The sequence below is a fragment of the Dermacentor silvarum genome, chromosome 2 (assembly GCF_013339745.2).
Source record: "Dermacentor silvarum isolate Dsil-2018 chromosome 2, BIME_Dsil_1.4, whole genome shotgun sequence".
Taxonomy (NCBI): Eukaryota; Metazoa; Arthropoda; class Arachnida; order Ixodida; family Ixodidae; genus Dermacentor; species Dermacentor silvarum.
In genome coordinates, this window is record NC_051155.1 from 225,189,240 (window position 1) to 225,201,815 (window position 12,576).

Sequence of the window (12,576 nt, forward strand, 5' to 3'; positions counted from 1 at the left end):
GACCATCTAAGCGGTTAGAGGAAAACATGCCACGCGATGCATACGCGAAGATTACTGAAACCTAGGCGTACAACCGATTAACAAGAACTCCTGTTCAACGAATGGTAATTAAATCACCAGCCTTGAGGCTTCACAGAATATTTCCACGTGCTGCGGTTCCACAAGTGTAGATTTTGTTATTATTTTGTGTCCGCTGCCTTGGTGTGTTTCTTTCTTTCTTTCTTTCTTTCTTTCTTTTTCCCTCCTTTCACAAGCTTTATTCGCATCACTGCTGCAAACAGAACGAAAAAAATTTGCTTCATTTAAGTCTGACATGTCGTTAGAGCTCTCGGAACACGACATGTCACTCTGAACGACCTGAAGCGAAACAAATGTTGCCATTCCCCAAAAGAGGGGGAGGGGGGGGGGTAAAGCGGATAGAGGTGCAAGAGGACGGGAAATGTACATAGCCTCATCTCCACGAGTAGAGAAAAAAAATAATGAAGAAGAGAGAAAATAAAATAAAAGACGAAAATAAATTTTAAAAAAACCTTCCACGCGTACGACGTGATGCATTTCACAACTAGTCGTTACCAGTCGGATCCGAGCTTCGAGCTTGTTACATGAGTGCCTATATCTCCCTGTTTTTATCCCCCCCCCCCTTCCCCAACAGAACTAAGCCCTTCTTTCTTTTCCGTCCTTTTTTTCCCCTCTCTTCTTCCTGCAGCGATCGGCGGCTGCTCTTCCGTGGCGCGAAATTCGGTAATGTTTTCGCGGACGGGAGATTACCTCATTTCGAGCAGCAGGAACATAAATCGCGCGTTCCGCGTTTATGTGCTTAGTCCCGGCTACGGCTGTGTTTTGTTCCTTCGCTTATCTTCTTTTGTATTTCTTTTTCTTTTTTCTTGCTGCCATTTCATAAGCGGATCGACGGAAGCTTTAAAGCTGTGGGAAAAGCACAAACGAAGAATGCAGTGTAGCGTTTGTTCTGCACTATATTCTACCTCTATATTATAAAGTATGACGCGAAAGTACCAAACGATCGCTAAATAACAAAAAAAAGAGCAAAAGTTAGTTATGTAGCGTTTTATGGCGCCAGAGAAACTGAGGCTATGAAGCACCAACTACACGAGAAAAGGAAAGGCTGGCTCACTCAGCCGATTTGTCAAGAGTGCACGCACGCGCGCACACACGCAGACACACACAAACACGCACGCACGCGCAAGCAGAGTGAAAGGGTGCCCGGCTACACAAAAAGCTGCACACGTTCGCTGAGAGGCGCTGACGGCATCAGTCACTTCCATCGACTGCTGTACAGAGCCCTTGACGATAGAAGAGTGCCCTGATGTCCCCCTCGCCTGGCGCTCTACGGAGCGGCGGGTGAGGAGGCAGCGCTGTTGAAGTGTCCTCATTGCGAGAGACAGCTACGGCGCTGCACTTTTCAATTTTCTTCCTTTAAATGTCACATGCTACGTCGAGGCACCTTATGTGATAACGTAAGAAAGTGACTTCTCCGGCGGACGCTTCAGGTACATTCCGCAGACACGTAACAGAGGGAGACTATGTAACCTTGTACCAAGGGGAGAGAGAGGGGAGGAGAGAGTGCTACTGACCGTGGCGGCATGGTGGTGCCTGTGTATAAGGGCGGTGTGGTGGTCGAGCGAGTCAAGAGACCGCTGCTGCTGCACAGAACCACGGCGACGCTCGGGCTCCACCGAGTGACGCCGCAGAAGGGAACCTGCACGTACACAGAAAGAAAAGGGAGACGGTATTATAGCGGCCGCCGTATTAGATGAAGGGCGCTGTACATGAAAAGCGTTGTGGAGCACAGCCGCACGTGACGCTGGTCCTACACATTAGGATGCCTTAAATGCAACGTGCGATGCTGTCAAAATTATCCACGGCTATGCTCGCTTTTGTATACGAGTAAGCGAGTAGACGTGATAACAAAGACGCGGTAAACGCCACAAATTATAGGGATGCACAGTAAACATTGGAGCAGTACCAGAAAGCATAGCAAGAATAGAAAAAAAAGAAAGACATTTTCCAGGATAAAGATATAATCCGCAAACCATCCGGTTCTTGCTAATAGTTACATCGCGTTGCTTCGTTATATTACGCCATTTAAACTGCTTCGGGTGGCGTTTTCGATTAGGTAACTTAAAACATAACGTCGGAGAGTTACTAAAGCGCACAAGACACGAGCGCTCTCAACTCTTGTCTTCAAATCTGGACAGAACAGCTGGCGTAGAAACCCTGTGCGCTACTGTATCCACTAGCCGCAATACACGACTCGTGCACAGACGACCCAAATTCGCCGACGACGCGAAACCGCCATGAGCCAAGAAAGCAAGCCAAAGCCAGAGCCGACGCGTTTCTTTTTCTTCTTTTTCTTCGATTATTTCTTTTTTTCTGCGTTCAGATGCGGAGAAAGGTTTTACACGCATCGACGTCGGAGGCATGGGAGGAGAGCGCCGAGCGCGTTTATAGTACGACGACCGTACAAACAACCTACAACCCTCAAACGCTGGCCTATTTTTCGGCGAAGGACCTTTAACGCTTTCTTTGAGGCCCTAAGCTATTTGAAGAAACGGAGACACAGAATATTCGAAAACGCTCTCATACACGGACACGCAAACACCCTTCGTTAATCGCGGGGCCAAACAATCAAACGCGTAATAATATTATATATATATATATATATATATATATATATATATATATACATAACAGAATTATTATACAGAATTATATATTGACAGAACATAATATAATTAACATTTTCTGTTTCGCCGAACAGAAAACGTTCGTCAGAACTTTACAGTTGCCGAGTACAGTATACCCAACGTGGCAGTACTACGACGAGAGAGAGAATACCATCTCCCCGAGTTCTAGGCAACGCCCGACGGATCATCTATAACCATTGGTATACAATGAATAAGCGCGTGTTCTATCGAAACGCCCTTGTTGGCCAACCCCCCAACAGCTCTATAATATAGCTGCTACCATACAAAGAATACACGGCAACATAACTTTTCATCAACCTCTACGCTTCTGATTCACCGTGCTTACGTCGTCTACAGCGCATGCATCGCCCCGCGGTTAAACCACCACGTTTACTTGTGCCACGACTGCATCCTCTAGCGATGAACACCTAGACGATGTCACGGGTAAATTATGCTAAATACGTCGAGACGCTTGCGACCATATTCACAATCGGGGAATAGAAGCTATAAATAGGGATAAAAATAAAAAGAGAAAGAAAAACTGTAATGACGACGCAAGCATTTTGGTTGCACATTCACTTCGAGATCAGGCTCACATGAAAAGCGCGCGCTTTGCGAGGGCAACTTCCGTGTTCCGTCCACTATAGGCTGCAAACCAGGGCGAGCTCTCCGCAGTCACCTTTACAGAGCGGCTTGCTCTTCCGTAATGAGACGATCTCAGTTTAGGATGTTCCTGAAATGCGGAGACGTGTTGCAAAGTCGTTTATTTCCGTCGCCGGCTGACACCACTCTTGGCCCAACGCACCGCCTGGCTCTTGCTATTCCACCATCACTCCATTTATCCCACGCAATAAATTAACGAGATAATCCAAGGCCATCGAGAAAGAACGCGACGGGGGGTCCTAGTGGCTTTTTAGAACACGGTCATGGAGCGCCAGATTCAGGGTGCCACGTCTACAACAAACGATAAGTAGAAAAAAAAAGCGTTACGAATTTCACCGACAAACACAACGTGCCAAAAAAAAAGAGGAAACCTGCTACACTGTAAAAGCCAGCGCGTTCGAGTTGAGTAATATCGGCCTTTCCTAGGATGCTGTGCCCGTAGAAAAAATATTGCACACCATACGCAACTGCAAGCTGGCTTCACCTTCTACACCAATGTTCGAGGAGAAGGCTGCTTTACAGGAGCTGTCGCTGGCAGCGCACCACAAAAACGCGTTCTGCAAGCAAGATCGTCTTGCCACATAATTTTTGCAAAATCTTATGAAGAAAGCCAACTACGTTAACCTATAACAAAACTTCGCAGACGGTAGCTAAATACATTTTATACTTTGCAACATTTCTCGAACAACGTAAACACTTCGGCTTCAATTTGTACCATTCTGCTTCAATTAGGCAGGAAACGAGACCTACTTAATGAAACATGGTTCGTGTAGAGAATTTTCACCTAATAAACTTTATTAAACGGGCCGGCACGCTTGTAGGCGCCAGATAACAAAAACTGAGTTCTCCTAGCGAGTAATGATTTTTCAACAGCTCAGCGCTCTTAACATGACTTCAAGCTCGGTAAAACAGTTTGAGCGTCTAATTTCATCGCTTAGCTCACGCTTCAGCGTTTAGTTCGCGCACAATCAAAGCGAGCTTTTTCCAAGAAAGAGGAACAAATGAGCCATTGCGAGTGGACGTTCGTGTTACTGGAGCTATTTTAATAGCGGAAATCTCAGCGTGAAATAATATTCCCCATCGTGCCTTGACAAACAGAACTTGCTTTGACTGTAAACAATTTCCTGCTGCACCACAGTCATGCAGTAATACTATCAACGAACGATGTGGAAATGGATTGAATGTTTGTTCGTCTGAAAGTACAGAAGCCAACGCAAATTCAAAGATGAAGATCCCGCAGCGGGCGTGGGTAGCCAGGCGGACTGCTTTGGGGTCGGAACACCCTGCGAATGTATTTCTTTCTTTCGTTTCTTCTTTTTTTCTTTATCAACCATCGCGAAGAACGACGAGAAAGAGGTTACGATAGGAGTTTGCGCAAGAACAGCCCCTCCTTCTGGGAAAGAAAGTTCCTTCCTGGCTACGCCTATTGATACTGCGGGTTTACGTCGCCACATTCGTCTTTGCTACACCCACTACTCCAGCAGTCGGCAGTCTGCAATCAGTGTAAGAGGCGTTTCAAGAAAAGTTTACGAAATCGCTCCCAGGAGGCCGAAATAAAGAAATCAATTGCAGACCGGCGAAAGCATTCCGGAGGGAGTGGGCATCGAACAGCGAAGTTGCATTAGCGCCGGTTCGAGGCACGCATGCTGCGAAGTTTTGGTTCCCCCATCCCAAGAAATGTGGCTAGAGCCTCGAGAAAACAACCGATGCCGGCCGAGGCAAGGAACTGAAGCTCTCCGACGTTACGCGTGAGCCGGAGTTCCCGCTTCGGAGCAATTTTTCGTCTTCTCCTTTATTTCCTTCCTTTCTCTCTCTCTCTATCTCTAATGCAGTGAGCTCACAGCGACACGGAAGTAATGACATGGCTAGTGCGAATGAGATAAGAAGGTGCCTGCTGTGTGAGCGGTAAATGACAGAACTTTCACTAGTGTGAGCTGGAAAGAAACAAAAACCTATCGGCTGCGTCCGCTCGACTACCGTAGCTGCCACGACAACAGCGCGAGATAAGAACAAACAAACAAACAAACAAACAAACAAACAAACAAACAAACAAACAAACAAACAAACAAACAAACAAACAAACAAACAAACGAGCAAGCACGCACGCACAAGAGAAGAAATAAAAAGGAGAAATCATACTAAAAATACGGAGGATGGCGCAGGCAGAATAAAACAAGAAAATTAGAAGTTTCCTTTTTTTAAAAGATAAACCAGTGTCTATTTGTTGTTTATCTGAGTCTTCGCTTGTAAGCGTAACAGAAGTCAAGTCGCGACGAGGTTCGCATACAACCAAACAAAAGACAGAAACTTCAAGTCGCCAGTGTACCAGCAACAGCAAATGCAGGCCAAGAACACAATATATTATCTGTGCAGAACTTGTAATAATAAGAACCGATGTGCTCCGAGGAATGGCACGGTGAGAACAGAGGGCAATCCGTAAACAAAAAAAAAAAAAAAAAAGAAAGAAAGGAAAGAAAGGATAATAAAGCTCAGTATCAGGAGGACAACGGGCTTCGCCACCCGTGCTATGTGTACTTCAATTACCGCGATGCGGTATAAACGATCTAGCCACGATTGGGACGGCGAGTGGGCCAAGCTAGTATCTCGAGGCGCCAGTGAAGCCTCTCATCACCCCGCGCGCACGCGGGTCGATATTCCCAGCGGAGGCGCCTCGTCTAATTAAGGGTCGAACGCGCGCGAGCGCGGAGCGAACGCCTGTCCGCGCACACACCAACGGAGTGAGAAGAAGGGCGCGAGGAAAATAACAAGCGAGGCGAGATCGGGAAGCACTCCTCGCGGCCGACCAGAGTGTGTAAACACTCCAGGGAGACACCGCTCGATACACCTTGCGGAGAGCAGAGTGCATACAATGCAAGCGGCTCCCTCCCGCTGAAGGTTGCGCAGCTCGCGGTCGGAAGGTTCGGAAAATACTCGCGCCAAGGAGGCTACAGATAGAAATAACACACTGAAAAATAAACAAGCACCTGGAAGTGCGGATGTTTGGTCGCCGTGCCGTCGTCGTCTACTCGCACGTCCTCATCTTCAGCTTCACGCTCACTATATCCTCCTTAAAAATTAAATTCCTGGAAAGCAATTATGTCTGTCTTCGGGTCTCAAGAATACATGTCGAAAAAAAAATATTTCCCTGCGAAGTACCGCAGGGGGAGCAAACTCAGCGACGCTTATGCGAAAATGTGCAATTGGAAGTCGGACGCACGAGCCACTGATCTGTCGCGCAACATTAGCGCAGACACTTGAGAGCGGTGGTGATATATGCGGATATATTTCGTAGGCCACAGCTGCCAATAATGTAGTGTGCGAAGATGACGCTGTGCGCATCGCAAATAAGTCGTTCTTGAGAAGCTGGCGGTGTACACGCTACGACAGATGCAGCTTGTCGCAGCAAATGAGTTCCGAGCACGAGGTATCATTGAAGTCTACTTTCTCTCTCTCTCTTCCCTTTATGTCACGACTGCGCCTGGCATGCTAAAAAGTTTTAAAAAGTGAACGTTTGACTCAATTCAGATTAAGAATAGTAGAACTCAGAATCCTAGCGCCTGATGAGCTTTTTGAACACTATGAATCTAAAAGAGCATGGCAGTTAAGAGTGCGTACGAGCAATGGCAAAGGCGTCCAAAAGGGTTTCAGTTCGCGAAATCTTGCTTAGCTACCCACGAACATACAGTAGAAGAACTTTCACGCGCTTATTTAACATCCCTGAGACAGGCCCTTCTCAAAACTTTGAGTACGCTTAAGCTTCGCCTTTAAGAGTTGGAACGCCATAGCGTTATTGGACGCCGTTGACGCCAACACCGACACCGTATTTTTTGCGGCATGGGGCCCGATCAAAATTTAGAAAGGCTCGGTTTTCAACATTCCCCTCATTGTTGCCTAGAACCAAAGTACAGCGAAACACCATCAGAATTGGAGGACGCTTAAGCTTCGCCTTTAAGAGTGGAACGCGATAGCATTCAAAGATCCCTGGCTGCTTATCAGGCTTTTTTCTCGTGTATTGAAATTACAATCCGACGCTATCACGTCTGTAGGTTGTGGGTAAGTCGTACTTTATGAGTTTTCTGGCGGATTTTACTTTGATAAATTCAATTTTTGTTCACTAACGCTTTGCGCCACACGAAGGGCCCGCCCGGTCGGGGTTGTTCGGGACGATGTGGTTCTGCATGATTATTTCCGCCAGACGCCGACACCGACGCCGACGCCGACACCGACCCTGGGTTTTCTGCGACACGGGTCCCTTAACGCTCTCGCCTTAAACACTTTCTCGATTATTCGGCACCGGTGACGTTACCGTAAGTTCCCGGGAAACCCAGCCGCCAAATAACTTCTGCATTAAGTCGCAACTGTAAAGCTAGCAAGCCAAAGAGCAGTCGACACGCCAGTCAAGAGCGTTCCTGACGACGAAAGTGAGCCTCTTGGCTCGGACACGCATCACTGCTGGCGACACATTTAAAGAAACGGGGAGTAGAAGAATGCGAAAAGAAAGTCACGTTGCGTGCACCATCTTGGCCGAGTGGCGGCTTCCACGCTGGGTGGTTACGAAACGCGAGCGGCGTGCTTCAGAGAGCAGTTAGAGCGCGACGGTTCGCTGCATGGGCCGTCTCGTTCAGCGTCGCACGTTCTCTCAAAAGGAGACGGGGTATAGCGGGGGACCAATCGCGCGCGCGGCCCACTCGTCGCGCTGTCGCAACGCGCGCGTGAAATGACAAAAGGCTGCGCAGGTGAAACAGGAGCACGCCAAGTTGCCGGCAGGACCGTTGCGTGTCTGGACCACATTACGCTCGGGCAACACGTTCGCTGCGCGGTGTCTCTTTAAATAAACATAGGGCGCGACGAAACGAACGTGAATAAGATCACGTCGTTTGCGAAAGCACCGCATGTAGGTAGGGTCATCGTTCGACGAGCTGCGAAGGGTAGACGCCTATCTCCTCCCGTCGGAACACACGTGAGTAATGGCCGCGGCTTGCGTGAAAAGTGCAAAGGTCGGCAGAAACTACGCAACGTCGGGAATTTTGAACTATCGTGCAACGAAGGTATTCCTTTTTGTTGTTTCGTTTTTATTCAAGGGTAATAAACGCGCGATTCAACGAATGAATGCTATACTTTCGAAATGAAGTCTTTCTCGAAAGCAAGAGAGCTACTTTCCGCACGCATGGACATAAGCGTCGCGAGACCGTGTGCAGTTGGTTGCGCGATGCCTACCATGTGTAAATCCTGTGGAATTAAATGAAAGAAGAACGAGAAAGAAAGGAAAAACATTTATGTATACAGGCGCTTCTTTCGCATTCGGCTGCAGCCCGTAACACGCTCAACTAATTGACTCTGAGAGAACGTCAAAACGTAAACGCTTGGTTAATTTACTGCCGCAAGAACAGTCCAAACGCACCTGGACGACGCAGGTCCATTTCACTGACAACCCAGCAGCTGCACATTGAAGCGCAATTGCAATTCTGATCGCCCCCCCCCCCCCCCTTTTTTTTTCCCCCCCTCCTTTTTTCTGTGTTTTAGCCGACTGGACTGCCTCTGTCATGCAGCGTGAACGACGACAGCATCAGTTTCCTGGCATTTGACTACGCTTTACAATTTGCCGCAAAACACTGTACAGTACAAAACCGTACACATTGTTAGAAAGAAATGGGGCTCATATATTCACACACACACAAAAAAAATACTTACGCTATAATTGCTCGTAGGTGTAGGTTACTGTCAATCGCGATGATGGACATACTATCATTAGCAAAGGCCGTCGGCCAATGGGAAACATGACTTAACGAATAAAGACCCCGACTCCCCTTATCAGCCTCTGCAACTTCAAAGCCCCATAGAGTGTTTTCGAAGCCCGGACATTGCATACCACCCAACGATATATCTGCTTATACGGGCGCGGTGGCTTGTTCACCTTTGGCAAGCGCTGCAAATCAAAGCACCAGCTATAAAAAGTTAACGAGAGGCTTTCGTTGTCTAATTCTTTCTTTGACAGGAACGAGACCAACACGCGCAAGGCTGCATACAGCGAGGGACTCGAAATGCTCCTGGCAACCGAAGCAGCGGGCCACGTATGCACGCGTGTGTCAACCCCACGGCTTGCGCGCGCTCTTCACCTTACCCCCTTCCTCACGGCCACACCGTGCGCTATAGTTACGTCGCGCCCTTTGGCCGCAGTGCCAGGCAGCGTGCCGCGAAGCGAGGTTCTAGAACGAGGTTGAACCCGCAAGCGTTCAGCGCCTTAAAGGGACGCTAAAGTATAGACAAAGCTTGATTGGCATATTACAGTCACTGGATGCAAAATAGGTAAACCTTATCAGCGCAGGGCTCCGTAAGCCAGAAAAGGACGAAAAAAAAAAAAAAAGCAGACAGCTGAAAGACGACTACTTCTCCGCGACGTAAGATTCGGCAGCGTCTGCGCGACAACAGTTGATCAATAATTAAAAAGCCACGCTGCGTTGAAACAAAAGCAACAACGCACACTTCAGCTGGAAACGTTCGAAAAATTGCACGCAAACGGCCGAAAAACTCAAAGCTAAAGCGAAATCTTGACCTCATCAACGTGGCAGTTCGGGCGCAAAAATCAAGAAGCGGAGGCTCGACCCTCACATTTACTGCTAGTATAATGAGATCTTTTTCCGCATAATCGAAAGAAACTAAAATAGAGCTACAAAAAATTGTATTAGCAGTCGAAACTGATTTTGTGTTCTTCGATACCATGTGTCTTTTAACGCCACCCATTCTTAAATCGCAGCGCTTAACGTCCCGAAACAAGACTGCGGGTTAAAGGGCCATGGATTAATTCTGACCCCCAGCGGGGTTCTTTAACGCGCACCCAAATCACGGCAAACGAGCGTTCCGCCCCCATCGGAATGCGGCTGCAGCGGCCGGGATTCGAATCCGGGACCTCGTGAGCGGCAGAAGAACGCCATAGCTGACCGCCCAGCCGGGGAATAGCACTGCCCCAACCCCCCATCCACCAACCACCCGTACAGTGGATGCAGCAATACGTGCTCAATACGTGCTACATAAAAGTGTTTTTCCGAACGTGAAAGTTACCCGCGAATACACGCAAAGTGCCTCGAGCGGCTAGTCGCGCGGCAATTTTGCGTGTGTTCGCGGGCATCTTTCACGCTCGGAAAAAACACTTTTATGTAGCACTTATTGAGCAACAGAAAGCTGTAATAGGAGTTTTTCATGTCGCTCTACAATTTTCTCATTGACACTTTTAGTCTAATTGTTATTCGAGAAGTTCACTCATTAGGACTAATTATGTAATTAGAATGCCAAAAAATATTAATCTGGTTATCTCCAAGCGACGGCAAGCAACATTACATCGGTTCTGTCCAGCTACGTGGCGCTTGCATATTTTTAAAGTTTAGCCCAACGGTTAAGTGAAACACCACCCTATACACAAGCCATCGCCACTGCTGGTCGCTTCTTTGGCACTGCACAGAGCCCGCTCTCCTCTCGCACCTTTCGGGCCGCCACCGAGGCAAGCGGCGCGGAACGCCGACGGAGCGTGTCCGCGGCAGGGGAGAGAGGACTCCGGAGAAACGTGACGCACGACATTGGGTCGAGGCGCGATTACGCGCCCCGGGTCCCCCCAGCTGGCAGAGCCTCGGCGGCTAAGATTAGCGCGCGCGCTTCCCTGCTCGGAGGAAAGGGGGCCGCAGCCAGCCGCTCGCGGCGGCCGGGCACTGTACGCACCCGCATATATGGCGGCGCGCCCCGGTGCTCGAACAAAAGCACTCGACGAGGAATCGCGAAGATGGTTCCCTCGCTAAGAGGTACCACCCGACCCGCATACTATTCCTCCATTCCGGAATACCAAAGCACCGGATGGCCGCGGAATACTGGTGGCAACACCTCGTGAAAACTCTGTTCAACTACCAAAGCGTTCGGACGCTTTTATCTTTGTTGCTGGTTCTGTCACACACCTCTCGTGTCTGTTTTCTCTTTTCGCTTTGTTTTTCATTGTAGATCAAAGTTGTGTACAGGGTTACTTTTCAATTTGATTACGCTTACCACGTGTCTAACCTTTAGCAATTTATTTACCTCGATTATTTTGAGTATCTAGTCGCCGCCGCGTACGTTGTCTGACTTCGGCATAAATTTTGTTTCGCTTCAATCAAAGTATGTTGAGCTGAGTGCGAAAGAGGAACGTGCGTTATTGACGGGCGCTGCATCAGACTTTCTCTGCGTTTACGCCAGTCGCCTAGGCTGGTCGTCGAATGCACCGCTTGTCTGAATAAAATGAAGTTAATAAAATGGACGTCATTAAGGAAAGAAAAAGAGCGTCTCTACACGACAGTTATTCCTGCCGCCTTTACACCAACACCTAAGTAGAGCAAAGTCATCGCAATTTTTAGCTTTGTGTGCTCTAGCTGAAACTCTGCGTCACAAGATTCCGCACGAATGGGCTAAACATTTCTAAAGTGCACTGGCTAGATGGCTTAGCATGACGTTGAAAATGAAGATAACAGAATCGTTAAAACAAAATTTTAAAAACAAATCTTAACAAAAAGCTTCTTGTGCCCCTTCAATAATTAAGTGGAACATGCGCGAACGAAACAGCTCTTCACAACAGTTTACACGTACGAGTCCACTTTTTTTCAGCAACGACGTGCTTCCTGTGTACAATAATTACTTCAGAGAACGAAACCGCCTTTATTATTATTATTGTTATTATTCGTCATCGCGTGCTCGAAAGTACGAAAGCTCACGGTGCGTCACGAAATGCTGCAATTTTACACCCGACACTGAATCTTGTTTGTGTCGAAAAACTGAGCCGATGAAAGCTGTCGCGAAACAGAAAACACTGTCTTTTCGTTCATTTGCTGCATGCTACAGTGAACTCATTATTGGAGGAACGTGTCATACAAAGGGAGTCAAATTCGTTCGCACGAAAAGAATAGGGCCCGCCGCCTACTAATAAATCGAGTTCTGCGTGGCAAATAAAAAAAAATTAATGAAGGAAATAGAAAAAGCGAAAGCGTTGTTTACAAGATATGGCTTTCATTCCTTCGTATCTGTCCCGAGGAGGAGGGCCCGTAATTGAAAGCTTACTAATGAAGCTAATGACGCCGTCCACGAGTGCCCTTAACAGCGCCGCGGAAAGCGCCAGCGCATGTCACACGGAAAACATTAGTCCTGCATTCCGGTCTGCCTGTCTCTGCGAATAACATGTTACAAACACGCGCCATCC

General features: G+C 47.9%; 1 protein-coding gene across 1 annotated transcript in view; it reads right to left on the minus strand.

Moving 5' to 3' along the window:
* The window catches only part of LOC119442760 (uncharacterized), a 275,001-nt gene that overhangs the window by 45,706 nt on the left and 216,719 nt on the right, over window positions 1-12,576 (minus strand). The window contains exon 5 of the mRNA XM_037707766.2: window positions 1,476-1,717. Coding sequence (XP_037563694.2) covers window positions 1,476-1,717 — 242 coding nt within the window. The remainder of the gene's footprint in view (window positions 1-1,475; window positions 1,718-12,576) is intronic.